This window comes from Hippopotamus amphibius, chromosome 8, assembly GCF_030028045.1.
Source record: "Hippopotamus amphibius kiboko isolate mHipAmp2 chromosome 8, mHipAmp2.hap2, whole genome shotgun sequence".
In the NCBI taxonomy this organism is placed as follows: domain Eukaryota; kingdom Metazoa; phylum Chordata; class Mammalia; order Artiodactyla; family Hippopotamidae; genus Hippopotamus; species Hippopotamus amphibius.
In genome coordinates, this window is record NC_080193.1 from 45,134,093 (window position 1) to 45,158,060 (window position 23,968).

Below are 23,968 nucleotides of genomic sequence, written 5' to 3' on the forward strand. Positions count from 1 at the left end.
AAAGATTGGCCAAATATATACCCTAAAGCTAATAGCAATGGTTTACGCGTTGGGAGATTTCAAGTGACTTTTTCTGAAATTTCTATAATGGTCATACATTACTTTTGTAATAATAAAAATCAATAGAAGTTGATTCTTAAAATCTCCTAAACCCCAGATCCAATTTCGTTTCTTTGTGTCCACTCCACAGGTGATCCTAATTTCTAGCCCGAGATGCTTCCAGGGATGGAATACTGCCTACTTGGATGCAGCCTGAACTGGGGGTTCTGGCCTCCAAGACCAACAGGACGTCTCCGGCCTGAAGCAGGCTCTTCCGGGGACCCTGGGACCGCCTTCAGGGCTGTGGAGTGAGAGAAGCCTCACTTGCCTTTGGTCTCTCCCGGTTGAGTACGTTGCCAGTGGCCGGTCAGCCTGCCTCCCTGGGCACTCACTGGGGCACAGACTGACCTACTCCTCCACAGAGGACTTGACTTGTTTTTCTACTCAAAATTCAGCCATTTATTCCATAAATTTATTGAGCATTTACTCCCTCTGTGCTAGGCAGTTAACCTGGAAATTTGTACATATTACTTCCTTTAATCCTCATGAAGACCCTCGGAATCATGCTATGGTTCTGATTTTACAGATGAGAAGCCTGAGGGTAGAGAAGCAGGTCACTTGTCAGCTCGGCACGGTAAGAGGCACAGCTGGAACCCAAACTCCCAAGCCCAGCGTCCTCTACAGCTCTCCAGTGCTTCCCACAGGCGATTTCTTTTAAATTACACTAGAAGACCAGATTTGATGCTTCGAACACTAATCTACATCTTTCACTACATTCACAAGCTGCTCTTCTATTAAAATCCCACAGCCAGCGCGGCCCTGACATAGCTCATAACGCCCACTGCTGAGGGTCTGCAGGCTCTGCCCAGGACCCCTGTGAGGAGCAGCATCAAAACGTGGAGGTCGTTCCACAGCGGACGGAGACCCGTTATCTCCTGGGTTCTTGGAGGAGCCCCCTCTGGAACCCAGGGATGTTGGGCTGCCTTCTGACTTACCAGAGCTGTCCCCCTGTGGTCCTGCCCAGGTGAGTCTGGGGCCAGGATGGTGCAGCACAGCCCACAGACTCTTTGCTGGGCTGAGGCAGGGCCAGGCATGGGCCAGCACCAGCAGCATAAGGTGGGCTCAGTGCCCAGGATGGCCCAGCCCTTTGCCGCCGGCCAGGCACGGATGGCTGTGCCCTTGTCACAGGTCGTGGGGCTGCTGGAACCATGGCAGATACATCAGAAGGAAGACATGCAGGAAGTACAGAAATGTCTGCTTGCTGTGTGGGTGAGATGGGTGACAACCTGCTTAAAGAGTCTCCTCCCTCCTGCTGCTTGTTCAGGGCCAGGAAGTGCTCTGCCCAGCCTCCCCTCCTCCATCTACGCAGACCACCTGATGGTGCTGGGAAGGGAAGCAGAGGAGCCCGCTCAGAGCCCACTGAACTGCCCAACACAGGAGAGGTACTGGGAGTGCAGGTGCAGACAAACACTTACGAAGCATCTCCTGCCAATTATTTTTCCCAAATTTCACCTGTCTCTCACATATAGACCCTTTACAATCCTGTTTTCTTGGGGGAGATGGCTGCAGCCTGAATGTGAAGCAGAGGCACTGATGAAATGGAGCATGTCCCTAAAGGAGAACTCGCAGTTCATTTTGCTGAGCCCCAAACCAGTCTGGCCCTATTGCTGGGAGAGGGTCCCGAGCTTCGTCCTGCAGTCCATACCGGCCCTTCTGACCCTTGAGCACAGAATAGCTGCGCTTCCACATCATTGCAGCTCAGACCCCTCAGAGCCAACCCTGCCAGCCTTCAAGGAACCTCTCCCGCTTCGACCATCTTAGTAGTTGTGTCTGAGCTGTGCTTTCTAGCAATCTAGCACGGCTTCCTGTGTATAAATAGAATCCTTTAAGCCAGACTAGAAATTCCCTTGCAGTGGATACCTCTTGCAACGTCTGTCTCCCCGGCTCACAGAGGCAGTTATGATTGTGCTGGCTTCCTGGGAAGGCACTGCTCTGCACAGCACACAGAGAAGGAAGCTGGCACAGAGGAGAGCAGCGATGAGCCCCCTCCCAGACCCCCACGGCTGTGTGATCCCCAGGCTCTCCCTGGGCCAGGCTGCATCTCGGCTTCCTTACATCACGTCTTCTTTTGCTTAAGCTCGTATCTCTCATTTTACATCACTTGCCTCCAGTCTGTGGGTTCCACCTTTTCTTTCTTCAGTGTATCTTACACAACTCAGGTTCTCAGTTAAGACTCTTGGATTCAGAGAGTTGTCTAGATTATTTTCTGAAACGTTCTGGAGTGTTTTTCCACATATGCCTTCATCTGAGTTCCCATCTGCCTCCTCCCTTCAAAACAAATTATTTGCTGGCACTATTACTGGCTGACTTCAGTGAGCATACTTCAGAAGGCTCCTTTATAACTTCTCACCTGACTAACCACCCCTTGCACTGAACTCAGCGCCCAGGAGAGGCTTGAAGCATCCTACAGTGCAGGTGCGAGCAGGAAACGGAAGCATGAGGTTAGCATCTCCAGAGTGTGCCCCTCAGATGTACACATGCATACGTGCACACACACACAAATTCTGGAGTCAAATGAACTTTGAAAGTGCTACAATGCAGATAAGAAAATTACAGGCTCTGAGATGTTTAACCTGCCTTCTCCAAACTTATCTGATCTTGGGGCCCCTTTTCCACTCAACATCGCTCACAGCTAGTGTTCTAGGCCACACTCTGGGATGTGTGCTTCTAGTTTCACTTTCACAGTAATTGCCTTAGACAACCTCCCCATGCAGCAATTTCCTCACTGCTCAACAGAGACCAAATAAGCATCTCAGATCAGATGCAGATGGAATGGAAGAAATATAGTAACCTGATAGACCAGAGATCAATTCTAAGCTACCTAATCAATCACCTGTGTGATGTGATCACTATTTAGCAAACTCTTGTGAACTCCCATTTTTCTTATTTATAAAATAGAACTGTGGTGAGGCTTGAATAGAACGACTCAATTAAAATGACATTTCTTCTTTCTCTTCCTCATCTGCATCCTCTCAGCAGTGTTCTTTCAACTACTGACAGCAGAGCGTGGGTAGAAAGATGCCTAGATGACAGGTCTGGAAGCCTAGATCACCTAAGTTCGTGTTTTAAAATGTACCCAGAATTTGTTTTAATCAGGCACAGTAAGACACACAGACAAAGAAATGATTGTCATGAAGGAAGAAGCTTATATTCACAGTTCCCTAGAAATGTGAAGCTTGGCATGCCATGCAGGGCCAAGGGGGTCACTCAGGAGGTGTAGGAAAGGGGGAATATGGGCCAGAGCATTCACTGTGGTTCCAGTGGGAAAGGCAAGGACAACAGGGTACCCAGGCAGGACTGGTCCGTCTGAATCACTTCTGGGGTTCTGGGGTGTAGAGGCTGGCCTAGCTGTCTGGCCCCTGACTCTGGAGAGATTAGGACAGGGCATAGTGGCACTGAGTATGAGAGCCCGATAAAGGGGGTGATTGGGGGTGTGGGCGCTGCATTGGCTGCCTTGCATTTGAAGAGCACGGGCTCCAGGAATTAGCTAGCTCTGGGAGGGGCATTCTCTCTAGTGTTAGCAAGGCCGCAAGAGACGCGAAAGCATTAGGTGATACCGAAAATGAAGACATGATTAACACAATTAGTTCTTTGTACACTCAGAAAAAGGGGACCTGATCCTGTTTATTGATTCCCAAGTTGTCAACATGTCCAGAACTTACCTCAGCATTTTCCTACAACCTATTGGTCCTGGACTGCTTACCTCAGTGAGAGCATCTCCACCCTCCCTGGGCAGCCAAGTCAAATGCCTGGGAGTTATAGGTACCTCTCTTTTGCTCTCTGTGAGCAGCTGCCCCAATGCTGGAAGCTGATGACAAGTAGCCTTCAGTGACAGGGCCCTCAGAGACTGCTGCAACTTCAGAGAGCCACCATATCCAAGGCCCTGCCCCTTCATGGAGTGGTCCCCAAGAAACTGATGTGGAAGGATAAAGGCCTAGCCATCCCGGCCCAAGTTGAGACAACTGTGAAGGGCCACTCTAGCTCCCAGGCACCTAGGAAGTTGGCCATGGCGTTACTGGATCTGCATCATAGCTGGATTTCTCCCTGTGCCCACTACTGCCTCCTTCCTCTCCTTTCAGGGGTGTTGCTCCCCAAAGACACTCTTGTGCTCTAAATTCTGTCTGAGGCTGTTTCCTAGGAAACCCAACCTATGACACCAATCTACTACCAAGTGTGCGCAACACCTCCTAGTCAATGTCTTTTGATGTTTACCTTCAAGTCTTGCCCCATTATTAGTGTTGTAGTTCATGGCCACCATCATATCTTGCTTAGATAACCACAAAAGACTCTAAGGAGTCCAGCTCCTAGCCAAAAACCCATGGTGATCTTTCAGGTCTGACCAACAGCAATTACAAAGACTTACTGGGAAAGCTGCCCTCTGCACAGCAGATCTGGTGCACAGCCAGTGCACTGTGGTCTCTGCAGGGGGGGGTGGGGTGTGTGTGTGTGTGTGTGTGTGTGTGTGTGTGTGTGTGTGTGTTTGTGTGTGTTTACAGTCAGGACTCAGGGCCCCTGGCTGCCAAGCTCCTACACACAGCTGCATCCCTAGCCCAGGTGCCTCTGTTCGGAGACCTCTTTATCTGGAGCCTTCAGCCAAAGTTTTACTCAGGTGCTTCTGTTGAGACTGCCCAATGGAGGTGGGGGGAACCTTGAAGACACCTTTCTCCAAGCTCACCCAGCACTCCTAACCTTTCCCTGCTACCTACCCCTGGTGCCTCGGCAGGAGTCTTTTGTTCTGGGCTCTCGTCCCATCTGCAAGGATGGAGGGCCAGTGGGGGAAGGGAATATTGTGGGAGCCAGAGCTTTCTCCTCTGGCTTACAGTAGCCCCTGAGTGATCAAAGGCTTGACTGTTACTCTCACTTTGGTGTCTTAATCAATTTCGCCAACACCTGGCAGTGTAGTGTTCTCCAGCTCAGCTCGATTCTTGATGGACTCTACCTGTTCTCTGCACAAAAATGAGCTTCCAAAGTGAAATTTGCACCCAACAGTAACCAAGATAGACCATATTTTGAGCCATAAAATAAAACTTAAAAATGTTTAAAGGAACTAAATCATACAAAATATGTTCTCTGACCAAACTGAATTAAACTAGAAATCAATAAAAGATATTTGGGAAAATCCTCCCAACTTTGTAAATTAAAAACACATTCTAAGTCATCTATAGATAAACGAGGAATTCATAAGGGAAACTAGAAAATATTTTTAATTGAATAAAAATTAAAATTAACATCAAACTTTGTGAGATACAGCTAAGGCAGTGCTTAGAGGAAGAGTTATAGATTTAAATGCTTCTATTAGAAAAGAAGAACGGTCTCGAATCAATTGTTCATACTTATACCTTAGAAAACTAGAAAGAGAACAGCAGAATAAACCCAAAGAAAGAAGAGACAGGAAATAAGAAAGATAAAAGAGGAAATCAATGAAATTAAAACCTGAAAACCAACAGAGAAAAATCAATGAAACAAAAGTTGGTTCTTTGCAAAGTCAATGCAATTGATAAACCTCGTCAGACTGACTGAGAAATAAAATAGAAAGAACACACAGATTACCAATAACAATAAAACAGACTAAATATATTAATTTATGCCCATACATTCAACAACTGAGTTGAAACGGGCCAATTCCTTGAAAGATATTAAATTATCAAAGGTCCATACCCTGAATAATCCTATACCTATGAAAGGAACTGAGTTTATAGTAGAAACAAACAAACAAACAAATGAAAAAACCCTTCTAACAACAACAGCAAAGTCCTCCAGGCCCAGATAACTTCACTTTGAATTCTACCAAAGATTAAAAAACAAAAATCTCTTTCTGAAAATAAATGAGGGAACAGTTATGACAATGTTAACTCTAGCTGATCCCTGTGCTCCCAGAAAACAAAGAAACCCCCCTTCTTTCATGATCTTTTTGTGTTCTGAAACGGCTAGCCAAAAAGTACCACTCTACTCTCCCATATCCTGAAATAAGACCACGTACATCCTTCTTTAGTGACTCCCTTGTTTTATAAAACCCCAAGTTTTCTCCCCCTTCTTTAAAACTTTCCTCATTAAAGTGCATTAATCCCCATTGCGACCTCCTGAGTAAAACCGTCTCCTCAGTCGCCCAGTGCAACCTGTCTCTGGTGGTTTTGGTGCTGTGACTCGTATAGGGTCAGACCTTGCCCTGGATCCCTGCTTACTCCACGCAGGTGACGAGCCTCTCCTTCCTGGCTGGTGATGGGGGACCAATGGTGTGTCCTACGCCTGGTCCTGTGCTCCGGACTTGTGTCCATCAGTAGCATGACAGGGATTTCATTGATTCCTTTTGAGTACTCACTTGATTTCTGGTGCTGGATTCTTTGGGTTTCATGGTCTGACCATCTGGTGATATCTGTCAATAGATAAATGGTTTATACAGACCTTGTTTCTGTGAGTGGGAAGATGGCAGAAAATCTGGTTTGTTAGTCTTCTGTTTGTCTATCTTAATTTCAAATCAAGAACTTCACGCCTAGTCAGAAGTGGGTATCTGGACAAGTGTTTTGCATTTCTGTGGTCATGTTTGACTCATGGCTGACATTTTATAATTGAAGCTATAAGTTTTTCTCTCTGTTATGTCTGTATATTTACAAGTTCAAAATTCAGAAAGGCCTTTTGCTCTCACTGTGTGTGTGTGTGTGTGTGTAATATTTTCCTAACTCCAGATAATATTACCAAATTAGATTATAAAATCTCTTAAAGAAGCATTATTCTGATTGGCTTAGAAATAAATAAGCATTTATATAAACTGAATATTCCTAAAATTACCGGAAGTTAAGGAAAATGAATCTCAAATATTTTCAATGTGAAAAAACAGAGGTATTCTCAAAGAAACCAATTTAGAAACATTTTAAGTATTCAAGTTCACATAATTTAGGTAAATCTTTGATAAATAAGATTAGCTTAATATTTGGTTTAATAAACAGCTGTGTCTTCTTTGTGTTAAGTAATTATCGGTGTTAAAAATATAAGTGTAGATTATAATTTTGCTTGGGTATGTTCTTCCTAAATTTATATGGGCTTACTGATTGTATAAGCTAACATCACTTATATAAATGTTTAAGATTATAAAGAATGTACATTTGTATTTAACCAAACTGAATCATTATTTTGACAAACTTTCAACAGGAAATATATCAGCCTGAAGATAATTTCTAAGAACTTTAAGTAACTTAACCTTGGAGTTAATTGATAGATATTTGATAGAATCTAGATTATTTCAATAAAAGAGAATATTGCAGCACTGATTACTAAATATAATTTAATTTTACATACTCTTGCTTTTTATTTTTATATCTACAGGGAGACTGTATATAGTTGGGTTTGTTAATCCATGTGTTTGTTTTTTCCACTTTGAGAAGTTGTGCTATAAGGGTTGTAGACAGATACAGAAAGTTGTAAGGAAATTCTACTTGTCATGGTCAAAGCTAAGAGTTGATGGGTTTTCAAATAAAATTTTCAAAAGGAACTTTAGTATCAAATATTATACTGATGAAAAAAAGAATTTGGTTTTCTGTAAAAATGACAGTTGGCTGTTTTTTTTTTTTTTTTTCTGTGCCACGTGACCTGCAGGATCTTGGTTCTCTGACCAGGGATCGAACCCGGGCCCTCAGCAGTGGAAGCATGGAGTCCTAACCACTGGACTCCCAGAGAATTCCTTACTGGTCTGCTCTTAATAAGAGGTTGTAAAAGGTTATTCACTGCTTTCTGTGTAATCTGCCTACATGGTAGAGATTCTGTGTGTTAGCAACATCATTCCTTGTGCTTTATGTTGACTTTGTTATGCCCTTGATTATTTAAGAATACAAAAGTTTTTTAGTTAGAAAAGAGCTAAGGTTCTTTACAATCACGTTTATTTTAGAATTTTTAAAAAAATTTTATATTGGAGTATAGCCAATTAACAACGTTGTGATTGTTTCAGGTGCACAGCTAAGGGACTCAGCCATACATATACATGTATCCAATAGTTAGCCAAGTATTGCTCTCAGTAACCCACGATCCTATCTTAATCAGTGTTCAAATCTTCTGACAATTTTTGATATTTTACCTTTCCAAAATTAAATCCTAAATGATGACTTTTGCACCTAAAACTGTCTTTGTGATTTCCCAGAGGGCCCCTGGAAAATCCTAAAGCATTTGTTCTCTCATCTTATAAAAAAGACAAGTGCTAGATATATTTAGGTACACTTGATGCTGATGAGTCAAATGGGAAGAGTTAAGTCAGAAGAGATGCATAGCTTTCTCTAGGTTAAATCTGAACGGGTAAAATGCTAATATATAAATATTTCACACATTGTATACTGTACGGGAAGTCCCTACAGAATCGCCAGTGTTCTTGCTGTCCATGACGTGTTTCTACTTACTGGAATCCTGGTGCCACTTTTCCTGATATTGTACAACAGTACAGTGTTATCAGTCATAATTTCATTTACTGTTGATCCTTGAACAACATGGATTTGAACTGTGCAGGTCCACTTATACATGGATTTTTTTTTTTTGGTAGTCACACACTACAGGACTACATGATCCATGGTTGGCTGAATCTGCAGATGCAGAGGAACCATGGCTACAGAGGGTTGACTACCAATTATATGTGGATTAAACCCCAACACTGTTCAAAGGTCAACTGTATTTTTAAAATGTTAACTTGGTTGCAACTGTACTTCTTTTATTTAAATTTAGCATCTTGTAAGGGACTCATATCACTTACTTATGGGATTTTATTAATATACAGATGTTTACTAATATATAGGTGTTAATATACAGACCTGCTCCAGACTTACTTGAATCTCTATATAGATACTTTTGTTATATTCTAACTATATACTTGGCATATTCATAATATAATTTTGTCAGGATTATTATATGTTATATCTGAAGATTTTTTCCTCAGAAAAATGCATCCTCTGTACAGATGCCCCTGAAAATGTTCATCCATTCTATTAAATCAGATATAATGTTAACGGCCTTCTTTGAGAATAGGATTAATCATGCTTATAATTATGATGTCTGAATTTTTTTATTGACTTCACTATCTTGTTTTGTATCTGCAGAAACAACAAAATTTCCTTGTCCGTGACATTATTCTTACTATGAATTCTCATCAGATCTTTCACTTTAATGTTCTATTTCTTGGATATACAAGAAACCCTTTTTGTTCTTCTTACATTATCTATAACTCATAAGTTCCCATTTAGTTGACTATCCTTTGTAAAGTTAAATGAAACATCTGTAAATGATATCTTTTTCTCCCTGTTTGACCCCTCCAGAATTTAAAAACTCTTAATATTCTTATTTTCAAAGCAATATAATTCTTTGCATAGGTTTAACAAGAATCTGTCCTCTTCACTAACAGGAGGAATATTGGGAACATTGCCTATGCAACCAAACCCTTGCTTGGAATGTCATCTTTGGGAATGATACTCGTTTAGTCAAATATAACCAGACACTTGTAAGGAGCTAAGGTTGACTTCATGGAGCCAATGTTTACAAAGTTCTCTTGGAAAAAGTGGCCTGATGTCAGGCTAATAGGGTTCCCAGACTTACAGGTTAGTAAGGAAAGTCACTTTCTGGCAGGCTCAGGAGCTTTAGGATATTTTGGAAACATTCAGAAGGCAGGAATTCGCCCAAATCTACGGCATGAGCAGGTGAGATCTAGTGGGGGAATACTTGGCTTGGAGTCCTAGCTGCAGATGTACAATGTTCATATACTGGAAGAGTTCATATTGTCAAGATTTCAATTCTCCCCAAATTGATCTCTAGATTCAACACAATCCACATCAAAACTATGGGAGGATATTTTGTAGATATTGACAATCTGATTCTAAAATGTATAAGGAAAGGCAAAAAAAAATTAGAATAACTAAAGCAATATGAAAAAGAACAGAATTAGATGATTCACATACCTGATTTTAAGACATACTATAAAGCTACAATAATTAAGACCATGTGGTATGGGCAAAAGGACAGACCCTTAGATCAGTGGAAAAGAATAGGGAGTCCAGAAACAAACATAGATAGCTGGGTTTTGGCAAAGGTACAAAGGCAATTCAGTAGGGAAAGAAGTCTTTTAACTAAATGGTGCTACAACATTTGAACATGCACATGCAAAAAAAGAACCTTCACCCTCATCTCAAACCTCATGTGGATAAAAGATCTAAGTATAAAATGTAAAATTATAAAACCTTCCTGGGGACTTCCCTAGGGGCACAGTGATTAAGAATCTGCCTGCCAATGCAGGAGACACGAGTTCAATCCCTGGTCTAGGAAGATTCCACATGTCATGCAGCAACTAAGCCTGTGCGCCACAACAACTGAGCCTGTGCTCTAGAGCCCGTGAGCCACAACTACTGAGCATGCGTGCCACAAATACTGAAGCCCGTGTGCCTAGAGCCTGTGCTCTGCAACAAGAGAAGCCTCCACAATGAGAAGCCTGCACACTGCAACGAAGAGTAGCTCCCGCTCGCACTACTAGAGAAAGCCTGAGCACAGCAACGAAGACCAAAGGCAGCCAAAAAAGAAAAAAAAGGTTCACATCACAACAAACAACAAAAAACCTTCCTGAAGAAAACACAGGATAAACTCTTTGCGTCCTCAGATTCAGTAAAGGTTTCTTGACTATAACACTAAAAGTATGATCCATAAAAGAAAAACTATAAATTAGATTCCACTGAAATTACAAATTTTTGCTCTACAAAAGACACTATTAGAGAACGGAAATACAAGCACAGACTGGAAACAATATTTGCAAATCAGAATATAGTATACTCAGAATACAGTATAAAGAACTCTCAAAACCCAACAATAAGAAAATAACCCAACAAAAACTGGGCACAAGATTCAGAAACTTCACCAAAGAAGATATAAAGATGGTAAATAAGCATATGAAAGACAGTCAACATCAACAGTCATTAGCGAACTACAAATTCAAACAAAATGAGATATTACACCTCTAACAGAATGGCTTAAAAAGCTGGCAATACTAAGCACGGATAAGGATACAGAGAGATGGCAACCAGCATACCTTGATGGTGAGAATGCAGCTACTTTGAAAAAAAGTTTGGTAGTTTCTTATAAAGTTAAACATTCATTTACCAAATGACCCAACGATCCACTCCTAGGTATTTAGCCAGGAGAAACAAAAACTTACGTCCACACAAAGATTCATACACTAATGTTCACAGAAGTTTTATTTGTCATAGACAAAAACTGGAAACAAGCCAAATGTCAGTCAGTTAGTGAACTAATAAGCAAACTGTGGTACATCCATTCAGTGGAATACTCTTCAGCAATTAAAAGGAGAAAACCAACTATTGATACATGCAAAACCACAGATGAACCTCAGGTGCACTATGTCAGGTGAAAGAAGCCAGACCAGAAAGGCAACATGATATAATTCCATTTATATGACATTCAGGAAAAGGCAAATCCATTTGGATGGAGAAGAGACCAGCCAGGGACTGGAGGTGGGGGAAGGGGTTGACTACAAAGGGGCAGCTTTAATTTTGGGGGTGATGAAACATATATTTTGAATATGGTGGTGGTTACATGGCTGTTTAAATTTGTCGAAACTCTTAGAACTATACACCAAAGAGAGTAACTTTTACTGTGTATAACTTTAAGAAAAACGAAGAAGGAAAAAAAGTAAACAAGCAATTTGGCCACGTCAGCCATCTGCCTGAAACCTTTCCATGGCTCCAAGAATCATTAGTCCACATTTTCTAGCACACAGCCAGTACGGTCTTCCTGTCTCCAGCCTCATCTCTTCTATGTTCCTCATTCCAGACTATTTGCAATCACTGCATATTTAAAGCATCCAGCATGGTACCTAGCACAGATGCTCAGTCAGCACAGGTTCCATTCCTTCAAACATCTTTCTGCATTTGTTTATGTTAGCCCTCTCTCCCCAAAGCTCTTTCTACTCCTCACCACAGCTAACTTGCAGGCATTAAGGCTCAGGAAATACTTTCTCCTGGTGTTTCTCTGAACACCTTCCTCCCTGCCCCTGCTCCTCATAATAAGCTGGGTCTGGCACACTCTTCTGATCCTCCTTATCTGTGCAAAGATGCTCAAGCCTTGCATATTCTGAAGAAAGCACTAGCTCTCAACTGGCTCCTGGGAGACTGACTCCAAGTCCTTAAAATATCCTGACCACTAACAGCGTCTTTGCATACCTGGCGCCTTGGGACACGCCAGATAGTTTATGCGAATACTATGATTTATGCTGGGGTCCTTGAGCTACACTATATTAGTGGCCTCTGGAGGGACTGAAGACTAAGTAACTAAGGTCAGTCTTGTGGATGCTGCATGCCTAAGTAACTGACTGCCAGTGAAAACCCTGGACTTCAAGGCTTAGGTGAACTTCCCTGGTTGACAATTTTCCTATATGTTGTTATCATGTTGCTGGGAGAATTGAGCACGGTACATGGGATTTCATGAAAGGGGACACCTGGAAGCCTGTGCCTGGTTTCTCCTGGACTCTGCCCTATGCACCTTTTGCCTAGACTTTAATTTGAATCCTTTCACTGTAATACACTGGAACTACAAGTATGACCATTTCTCTGAGCTCTGTGAGTCCTTCTAGAGAATTATCTACTGAGTGGTTCTGGCACATCATCCCACTGGGTTTACTTCTATCAGAGCACTTCTCACAATGAGCTGACGCTGTCTGTCTCTCTGTGCTGTGATTCCTTTAAGGGCAATGATCTCATACGATTTGTCTGCCATCTCTAGTGCCTAGCACTGTGCCTGGAACATGATGTGTTAAAGAAATGTCTGATTGCAAGAGAGGCACAGCCTTCTCACGAGTCTGATTCTCTTCTGAGCCAGAACAACGCCTCCGGGGCTTGCAGAGGAATGTGGACGTTGCATGGGTTCTCTCCCAAGAAATCATATGACACTGACCAGGCAAAAAGCACAGGTAGTGAGAACTGTCAACCCCAGAAGTCTGCACTGAGAATTAAGCCTGTGAGACAACACATCCAGAATAGGAATTTAAAAAGCCTTAACTAAGGAACAGCAGCGTGATAGCATAGCTGAGGGCTACGGAGGCTACAGGCGCTTAGAGGGAGATGAGAACAGTGGGCAGAAAGAAGGGCTGTGGAAATTCCACTGTCAACTACATTTTATTTTCAGAATCTGCCTTTAAGGAAAGCCTTCTCCAAACCAGGATAAGTGACATGTCAGTGGAAAATGCCAAGATTGGATATTTAAAATTCAAAAAGTCTTTGGAAACAAGGAGTGTCCACCTACAGTTCTCTGTTGGACTCCCTGGCTAATGTTCTGCCCTGCAGGTTAGCTGCAATTCCAGCCTCAGGTACTAGTCTTTCTGGCTCTTGGTGACAGCTTTTAAAATGTTTAGCAATATACTCCATCACAAAAATCACAACAACAATAATTAAGTTTCGGCCAGGATTTTTTTACTGGCAATTCTTAATCTTTCTTAAGAGATAAACACAGCTCAATCCAACACACATGTGCTTTGTCTTAGAGCCACAGACCAGTCAAACGGAAATACAATATGCAATAAATGCCAACTCACTAGTCGGAACCTACCTTAAATCAACAGCTCTGACTAGAATCCTGGAATTTTAGAGTTGATTAGAAAAGAGGTCAGACCTCAGATTTCAATATCCTCATTTTGAAAATGGGGTACCTGGGACCCAGAAAAAAAAGGCCTGGCTGTTGAATAAAGACAATAGTGACTATGCAAGCAGCCAAGACTTTACTTCAACGTGTGAATCCCCCAGTACGCTGCCTTTCCCTGCTGAGCCTGACACAGCCTCCACTCCAAACCCAGCACAGGGCCCCCCAGTAAGTCACACCAATCCAAGCCTGAAGCTCTACTCAAACATGACCCAGCTGGGAAACCTTGGGTAAGGTACTGCATCTCTCTGAGCCTGTTTTATTCTATCTGGATTGTAGGATAGCAATGGATTTTTATGTGGTTAATGAAGTAACATGGAGACTCAGGCTTGGCATATATGGAAGATGCTCGACAAATGTACCTTCCCTTTCTTCTTCCCATCGAGTCCTCCTCTATGGCAGCCTTTCCAGTGAGATTTCCTCAACTGAACCACAAATCCAAAGACAATTATTTGAATGCTTATTTTCTCAATTCCTCCCAAGGACAGCAAACAGCTAGTACCCTTACAGAAGAAAAGAGAATTCATTCATCGCATATAATGGGTGTCTCAGGACATCAGGACTTAATTCTCTCCAGGGATTCAGGTGAGAGATGGACTCACACAGCTGTACAGGGTTCATGCGCTCTTCCATACGTCTAGCACAGAACACCACATACAGAGCCTCTCAAAATGAGGCAGGAAGTCGAGGTCTGAGAGTTCTCATGTCAACTCTTCTGAAATCCGTTGCTTTAAACGCTGCCCTGCCACTGCAAGGGCAGCTCTGAGCCCCTCAGGGAGAAGCCTTCTGGGCCTTAGCTTTTATCTTGCCTCCCCTCATTCCCACCTCACCCACATACACGCCCACCCCACACCATCATGCACATACAGCTACTATCTCTCAAACTCATCCACGCTGCCTCAGTCCTCCCAGTCTGGTCTGGAGAGTCCCTGGATCTTAGGGGTGTCCAATAAACCCAGGCCTCTGCCATATTCATCTGCCTTACTCCTGCCCTGGGGCAGAAGGAAGAAATGGCAAGGGAGTCCATGGGGGCACCAGGGCCACCTCCCCGAGCCTTTTTGGGCCAACTTTCCATTGCTGAGGTGGACCAGGCATGCTCTCTGACTCTAGAAGTGCAAGGAAAGTCATTTGGGCAAAGAGAAGGAAGGGTTCCTTCGCCAGTTCGTTTAAAGTCCCCCTTCAGTATTATCTAGTTTGGTTTTCTCAAATTGGGGGTTATTTAAGCACCCAGAGAGAAGGGAAAAGCAAGTTTCAAGGGAATTGGGTTGGGAAGGAGTCAGAGCAGCAGAATTCTGAAAAACCTTTAGTTGGAGGATACACCAACAGTTGGGTTACTCAACTTTTCTGAGTTTCATGAGTCTGTTTTGAGACAGGGCAGATGAGAGCCACAGCGAGTGCTCAATGCAGGGGTGTGGGCATCCTTCACTTTCCTTTTCCTAACCCACTGACTTTAGAGCAGAGTCCAAACCCGTCATCTGCCATTCCTGGCACTCTTACATCCTCAGGGCCGACCTCTACTCCTCCTCAACCTGGCCTGTGCTCCATCCAGGAGAGGTGGGGGTGGGGACAGGGCAACTACAAGGTACCAGGATGTCACAAAACAACCCTGCTCTCTGCATGGCCCTCCTGCTCCTCTCTAGCTTTGCTGCTCGGACCGGGCACACGCACACCCTCATCTCCACTGTCTACGTGGGGCCCTGCCGCTTTCACAGGCTGCACCCCCACCCCCACCCAGAAGCATAATGGGTGCACTACCTCCCTAATTTCCAGGCAGCACCTGTCTTCCTTTACAGCTCTCACTGCAGGGCTCAAAAAATATCTTGAACGTTTCCGAGAAATAAAATATACAGATTCCAGTTGAGCAACTAATCAAGAGTCGGCACTCTGGGCTTCCTTGCTTAATTAATATTTAGGGTCAAAGTCTTCCTACCAATCTGCAGCCAGAATTCGGTCCCTGGAGCAGAAAGCGAGCACTAAGAGGAGCACACAGTCCCAGGGGTCACCAGAGCAATCCCACCTTGGGGAAACTCACTGTTTCAGAGGGTGCAGGAGGAGAGCCCCTCCTCTGGCAGGGAGCCTCAGTCCTGGAGCCAGCACCAAACATACCGAATCCAGTCCACCTTTGGCCAGTGAGCCCTCTCCTATGTCCTCTGTTTTACAGAACTCAAGGAGCTGCAGTTCGTAAGGCCAGACCTGTGCTATCGGTCAAGAACTGTTTGGGGAAGGGAAACAGCGCATCAAGGGACCACATTCTATTCTCACCGTAAACACTCAATTTCCCAGTTGAGGACGCGCCCGGCTACGAGGGGGGAGGGGGCCGACTAAGGCTCGGCTGTAACAGGTAGAAGTGGGTGAAAGAAGGGACGGGGCTGGTGGGCGGTGGTGGTGGGAAATCAGAAGAAAATCTGCAAAAAGACAAGGAATCGGAAAAGCGAAGCAATGGGAAGCAAGGAACCAGAAGATGGAAACGAGCGACAGAAAAAGTGCAGGAGAAAAGGACAGGCGGGGAGACCGTCTCGAGGGGGATCGGGAGAAGGCGCTCGAGACGGACGGACGCGGGGAGCGGAAGGGGTGCGGCAGCGCGCGGGGCGGCGGCGGCGCCCTTACCGGCGGTGGCCGAGCGCAGGCTCTCCAGGCTCCAGGAGCGGGACAGGGCGCCGCGCATGCCGCCGCGGCCGCCGCACACCACGCCGCTGCTGTCCGAGTCGGAGCCCGGGGACAGCCCGGCGCTACTGCCGCCGCCGCTGCTGCTGCTGGTGCCGAGGTCCCCGCTCGTCTGCCCGCTCGACTCGCTCGGGCATTGCTGCGCCCTCGTGCATGCGGGCCCGAGCTCCAGCCACAGGCTCGCGGGCGGCTGGGCCGCGGCGGCGGCGGCGGCGGGGCTGCCGGGCGACGGGGCCAGAGAGCCGGGGCCAGGGCCGGGCGAGGGGCGTGCAGACGGCCGCGCGGCGTCCTCGGCCCCATCCCCGCCGCCGCACGGCCGCCGCTCCGGGCCAGCTGACATCATGGGGCTCCGCTAAGGAGGCTCCCGGCCGCCGCCAACCGCCCGGGCTCTGCGGCCGCGGCGGCGGGGACCCTCAGCGGGCGCGGGGCGCGCGCGGCTCGGGCGAGGCCAGGCGCCCACCGGGCAGGGCGCGGCGCATCCGCTCGCCGCCCGTTCCCGGCCGCCCGGCGGGGGCTGTGCCGCGGCGCCGACCCCGGTGCGGGTCGCGGGCCCGGTCGGCACGCGCTCACGCACGCGCGCACGCAGACCTGGGGCGACGGCGGCGGCGGCGGCGGCGGCGGCGGCGGGCGCGGCGCGCGGGGCCCCGGGCAGCTCTCGGTCCCCGCAGGGCCGCGCCCTGCCGCGGGCATTGGCGCGCGCGTGTCAGGACGGGGGCATCCTCGGAGGGAGGCGCCACAGACACCCCGCACCCACGGCGGTGAGTAGAGCCGGCGGGCACTCGCTTTTTCGCTTTAGGATCCAGCTCAGACCGCGCGTCCTTGCCCGTCTGGGGCACGAATGTAGGCGAGAGGCCACGCTCAGCCCTGCGAACCGGGTCGGGGAGCGCGCTTGGTCGGGACGCGCCCGTCTTCCCCGGGGCCACGCGGGCGGTGCGCGGGGAACACTTGGCACCGGCGACCTGCGGGACAGCCGGCCCGCAGGAGTATGCCTGCGGTGCGCTGCAGTGATTAAGAAGCCATCAAAAGCAGAGTCGCGGTCCACGCCATATGATTTTAGGAAGTGTCTGGGAAAGTCCAGTGACAGGCGCAGTCGAAAATGGAAGCCACAGAGCACATGACGTAGAGCCAAGGATTCTAGGGTGTTTCACATTTTGTTGTTGCGGGGGAGGGGGAGCAGGGATTAGAGAAGAAAGTTGTCTTTTCCTCCTGCGCTGCCAGACACCCGTGAGCATTCTGTAGGTTCTTGGAGTGTGCCTAGAGGGAGGGTGAGGTACCTCCATTGCTCCAAACAAGAGCGATAATCAGGGAGAAATGTGAGAGGAAGTCCCAATAGCTACTGATAAGGGCCAGGCAGGGCTGCTGACTGCCCCCACCCCGAGCATCACCACTCCTCCAAGCCCTGGGGAGCTGGTTGTAAAGCAGCATAAGTATTAACGGTGGTGAGGATGAAATGAGAGGCCCTTGCCCCGCCCCAGCACACCAGCTGGTGTAGGGTGGATGCTAGAACAGCGGTCATTCTCGCCTCTCTGTCCATTTGGGGTCCATCTCCTTCCCTAAGCCATGTGTTTGCCTAGCTCTGCATCATAAGGAACCCTGCCTCTTCATCTCTCCTTGCAGGCCTTGTGTTATCTCTTCATGTGATACCCCCCCGCCCCCCCACAACAGCTCCGGGGGCTGGGACAATGGCATGCTAACGTTTATGTACCAAGTACAAAGCGCTATACAAGCATAAGGCAATGCTAGTGTGTTGGAGGTTGAGTTGATGGGCATTGCAGTGTGACTCAGCCAGATCTGCACCTTGAAAGTCCTGCCTCAGCTTACCTCTCTGGGGATCCTTCCTGACCATTCCATCCCTGGTATGCACACTTCCCACCCATGCCTCCATTCTTTGCTGTCCTTGGGAAGAACAGCTCTCTTCCAACTCACCTTTGCTTCTGAGTGCAGGCTTTCTGCAAGGAGAGTCACCACCTGCGTTCTTGTCTGGTTGCCCTGTTGAGGGCTGTAAAACTAGCCCTGGTGGGTAGGAAGAACTGCTGTGTGTGTGTGTGGCGGGGGTGGGGTGGGGGGGGTGGGGGGGGGTGGGGAATGAGTCACAGATCAGGAGACACCCTCCCAATCCTTCAGCAAGTCCGTGGGTTCCCCCTCCAAAGTAAGTGTCAAAGGTGTCCATTTCTTTTACTTTACTGCTACCACTGCCATCCTGTGTTTGAAAGACAGCTTTGGTCTCTTGACTTGCTCCATAGAGCAGCCAGAGAGGGAGCTCATACCACATCCTGCTCCTGAATCAGACCCTTCAGAAGCTTCTCTCACAATCAGCGAGACCTGCAAGACCCTGTGCATTGCCCACCCTATTCTCCATCTCCTGTCATCATTCCCTTTCCCTTGCTCTTTGCACTGCAGCCACAATGGCTGTCTTGCTGTCTCTCCTTCCTGCCTCAGGGCCTTTGCACTTACTGTTCCTTTTACCTGGCATGTTCTCTCTACTTCTGCAGGTATTGGCTCCCCAAACTTCAGATCTCAGTAAATGTTGCCTCCTCAGTGAGACTTCACTTACTCCTTTCCAGCACTTATTACCATCTGTCAGTGACTTGTTTATCTGATGTCTCCTCCCGCAGACCATGCACTATGAGGGCAGTGGCTCACTGTACCCTCACCGTACCACCACTGTATCCCCAGTGTGTGCAGAGCGTCTGCTGCAGGCTAGGTGCCTGGGAAGTGCCTGTGGAAGAATGAGCGGAGACCTGGAACTGAGCAGGAGGCCAGCTAGGCAGAAGGGAGTGCTCCTGCTCTCTGGGGTCAGGACTTTGAGAAGGTGATGTGTGATCCCACGTGGAGAGTGCCTCTAGGTAGCAGCAGCCTGGGCAGATCCAGCCCGTGTCAGCCAGCCACTTGAGTCCACTTCTCTTTTAAGTCTTCAGTAGAATCTTATTTGAGCAAACTATCCTAGTTTCAGCTGTACTGTGGGAAGAGTAGAGTGTCACTGAGGTATGCAAAAGAGATCCATATTTCTTAAGACCATGGTGGCGATGGAAGCTGAAATGAACGCTTACTACTCGAGGTTCAGGGAATCTCAGGGGGCAAAAGCTGGTGCAGTGAGGTTTAGCTGCACCCCCCACCCCCACTATGGGAAGAATTCTATTGTGTATGTGGTATATATATACCATAATGGACTACTACTCAGCCATGAAAAAGAATGAAATAATGCCATTTACAGCAACATGAATGGACCTAGAGATTATCACACACAGAAAGACAAATACTATATGATATCACTTACATGTGGAATCTAAAATATGACACAAATGAACTTATTTACAAAAGAGAAAGACTCACAGACATAGAAAACAAACTTATGGTTACCAAAGGGGGAAAGGAGATGGGGGAGGGATGAATTAGGAGTTTGGGATTAGCATACGAACTATGATATATAAAACAGATAAACAACAAGGTTCTACTGTATAGCACAGGATATTCAATATCCTGTAATAAACCATAATGGAAAAATAAAAAATAAAAAAAATTTAAAAAATATATGACTGCACATCCATGGAATATTAAATATAAGTTGCAAAGGAAGGAGTGAGAAGGTAGCAGGGAATATGATTAGTTCCATCCCATAGAAATTCTGTGAGTCAACTATAAAGTGTTAGAAGGACTGCATCTTTAAAAGTCATACAAAAATAATCAAGTGTGGGATAGAAAATGTAACAGATTATTTTATATCCATTATATAATTTAACTCTTGTGTCTTTTATCTTTCACTTCATTTTTTTTTCAACTTAAGAAAGTATACTATATGATTTCCATGTGACTATTATTCTAACACTTTATATACTTCCCTTTTAGCCATGGAGTCTAGCTGTCAATACCTCTCACATTAATATCTGTTAAAAAAGCAGAAAATATAATCCTAATGGCCTATTAAAAAAAAGTAAGAGTTCCTAAATCAAATAAACAGAATGAGATAACCTATTTTAATTGGTTTGCAGAAACCTCTAAAGGCTTCAAAATTACAAAGTAGCTTCATTAAAATATTTATTGCAAAATGCTAATGAAAAATTAAAGACACAGAGATACCTAAAAACAAAACAAGATAAAAACAGTAAGACTGATGTAATTTCCTTCTATTTTTTCTTTTTTTTTGGTGGGGGGGGGGGGTGGGCGAGTCACATGGCTTGTGGGATCTTAGTTCCCCAACCATGGATCAGACCTGGGCCCTTGGCAGTGAGAGCACGGAGTCCTAACCACTGGACTGCCAGGGAATCCCCAAGACTGATGTAATTTCTATTGCTCCCTTCTATCTTCTTTTATTTGAGTGCTCATCCTGGTAATCCTTGTCTGTAGTGCCCAGTTGAGAGAGGAAAGTAAAATTTCATGTCCCCTCCTGTCCAAGTCCAGACACACTGGTTATTGATTCTTTGCTTCCCAGGGACACCTGTTACCTTCTTGTTTGTCATTATCTAAATCTTCCTTTTGGCTGTCTTTGGGAGTGGCTCTAAGATCTTGTGAGGATAATATCTTCTGCACCCTCTTTGAGAAAGCCTCCTAAATCCAATTCATTTCTGCCAGAAATATTTACTGTTTGTCCCAGCTGAAACTTGACAAGATATTTGAAAGAATTTAAGAACTCTATGATCAGAAATTTGGCCAGATTGGAAGCCAGTGTTCACAGCCTGTTAGGATTTTTCTTAAAGCCTTCTCCGCTAAGCCAGTTGTACTGAGAGAGAAAGAAAAACATTCCAACATAGGTGGATGGGTCTGACCATCCTTTGATATCATTTAGCAATTCTTTGGGAAATTAAAAACAGTTGTCCTTGTTTTACAAGTCTTGTGTTTCCAGGATCAGATGTGTGCTTCCAGAAACCACCAATCCTGGTTAACCAATCCCCAAACCTCCCCTATTTATCTCAAAAAGCTTTAAAATATTGGCCTTAGGAAACCAAAGTCCTTGGAGGAACCTGCATTCCTTTCCTGTGCCTTTGAGCTGTAAATGTTAACTCTTATCGAGAGGCCATTTCTTTAAAGCACAGAGAAGTGGTTCTAATCAGGAGAATGAAAGGGGGAGAGGTCATTTGAATTTAGACAGATGAAAAATCATGTGTCTTCTCTGCAAATAATAGCAGAAGAAGCCTTAGCTATCTGAACAGATGAACTTAACTTATTCCAACTCTTCTTTTATAAATAGTGATTTTTACATCATCATACCTGTCTTGTGACTAAAATTTTAAAATGATACTATGAGGTCTCTGTGTTTGTATGTTGCTGTGTCTGTATACATGTGTGGTATTTCCTATCTCTGGATGATATTACTAAAATTAATTTGTAAAAGAGCTCTATTCAGTTGCCTTAAAAACAAACAAGCACTTATATAAATTAAGGGTGGGTTATTCTAAAAACTCTCAGAAATATAAACTAACCTAAATGCTTTTCAGGTTCATGTGATCTGAGGAAATACTCAGTATTAAAGCTAGTTTAAGTTCGTTGGCTTAATGAAAACAGACATGTTTTTAGAGTTGTTAACATTGCCTATAATGCAGATAAACAACTTTTATGCCACCTGGACTTACTAGTCAAATTCAGGTTATCTCTGCTGTAAAATAAGTCAGCATCGATGTAGACTGCTTCTGTCCAAGATGCTGAATCAACACTTAATACTTCTCTTCTTCCCTTTCTTTCTTTTACTCTGGCATTGGCCTGGAAAGATAATGCCATCATTCATACCTCCCAGACCATTGCTAAAGGGAGTAACCTCTAGAATGTAGAACAACTTTTTATTTCAGACTAGAAGATTCTCTTGACGTTTGTGCTAAAAACCTGACTAACCCCTTACAAATGAGAGTATGCTGAGAAAGTATTCTTTAATTCTTGGAGACACTGCAGATTCAGTTGCTAAGATACTGGCTGCCCAGCAAAGATCCTTATACTCTCTGACCACAGTTGGATTACGTTTAAGCTGAGCAAGGAGATGTCTGTGCTGTGGGCGACACCACCTGCTGCACCTGAATTGACACTTTTGGGGAAACTGAAGCTCAGTCACATGAATCACTGAACAAGCCATTTGGCTTAAAAAGGTGACCCCTTTAATGGGGTCTTTTTTTGACTTATTTGATCTTGATTGGTTTGGGTCATGCGGACCATGGTTCCAAAGGCTTTCCGAACATTGGGAATTATCCTGCTAATAATAATCATAATAACCTCTTGCGTGTGTTGTATCCTCTTAAAAGCTTTAAATGCATGTTTGCAGCTGCTAGCCACCAAGCAAATGATCTCCCTCAGATTGGAACACTGAAAAAGAAATGCAGGAAGTGACCAACTTAAAAAATTTGAACCTGAAGTTGTGACCTGTAAATACCACAGGTGTTCAGAAAAAAACAAAACAAAACCAAAAAACAAAAATCAAGGATCAAATAAAGCTGTGAGAAGCATAGAGTGGTATTACTGAGAGTGGTGCTACTGCCTTAAATTTTGATTACATATCTCAGGCAGGGATCAAAGGGGAATTGTTAAAAAAAAAAAAAAAAAAAGCCCCAATGGAGACATGTGTGTTAAGCCTCAATAAGACTTAATACCTGACCTAACTGCAGTTTCAGCCTCTCCCAGAAGTGGATTTTAAACCAATCATTCTGGAATTTCCTGGTTAGTATTAGTGCGGTAATCTCCCGAAGATCCTTGCCTTTCCCTAAGGGAAGGAAAACAATCTATTCTTTTAACTTCTTTGTCATACCATCTTTCTACTTATAAAAACTTTCCAATTTGTGCAGCTCCCCAGAGCACCTTTCCACTTGCTAGGTGGGATTCTGTCCGATTCATGAATTATTGAATAAAGGCAAATGGATCTTCAAATTTACTCAGTTGAATTTTGTTTTTTTTTTAACATAAGTTGCAGCACGTAGAGAATATCAATCGATAGTAATTCTTTTTTGAAAATGGAAATTCTAGAGTTGAAGAGTACAGTAACTAAAATAAAAAATTCACTAGAGGGTCTCAACAGTAGGTTTGAATTGGCAGAAAAAGAACTAGGATACTTGAAGAGGTTGACAGAGATTATGCAAACTGAAGAAACACAAAGAAAAAAATAATGAAAATAAATGAACACATCCTCAGAGAAATAAGGAACAGCCCCCAGCACCATCACTGTTAGGTGGAAGGATTTCCTAGGGGGGGTACCAGGCAGGGCCCTCCTCTCCCAGCCAGGAGCAGATGGAGGAACACCATTAACTGCAACAACATATGTATAATGTGAGTACCAGAAAGAGAAGAGAGAGAAAAGAGAAGAAAAAAAAAAAAATCAGAGAAATAATTGTTGAAAACTTCCAAAATTTTCTGGGAAACAAAAATTTACATATCTAGAAAGCACAACATATTTTAAGTAGGATAAACAGAAAGAGACCCACAAACATACACATCATCCTAAATATGCTGAAAGCTTTGACAAGGGAAAAGTGTTTAAAGCAGCAAGAGAAAAATGATACATAACTTACAAGGGAACCCCAGAAAGATTAACACCTGACTTCCCAGCAGAAACTGTGGCAGCCAGAGGCAG

The 23,968-nt window shown here is 44.8% G+C and overlaps 1 protein-coding gene across 5 annotated transcripts in view; it reads right to left on the minus strand.

Moving 5' to 3' along the window:
• Window positions 1-23,968, minus strand: part of ARHGEF4 (Rho guanine nucleotide exchange factor 4) — a 253,119-nt gene that overhangs the window by 64,780 nt on the left and 164,371 nt on the right. For 4 of the 5 annotated variants that reach the window (XR_009055039.1, XM_057744538.1, XM_057744536.1 and 1 more), the window contains one exon: window positions 6,419-6,472. The exons of the other annotated variant lie outside the window; for it this stretch is intronic. Coding sequence is in view for 3 of the 4 variants with exons in the window: in XM_057744538.1 (XP_057600521.1) it covers window positions 6,419-6,472 (54 nt within the window). In the remaining variant the exon portion in view is untranslated. The remainder of the gene's footprint in view (window positions 1-6,418; window positions 6,473-23,968) is intronic. 5 annotated transcript variants of the gene reach the window in all.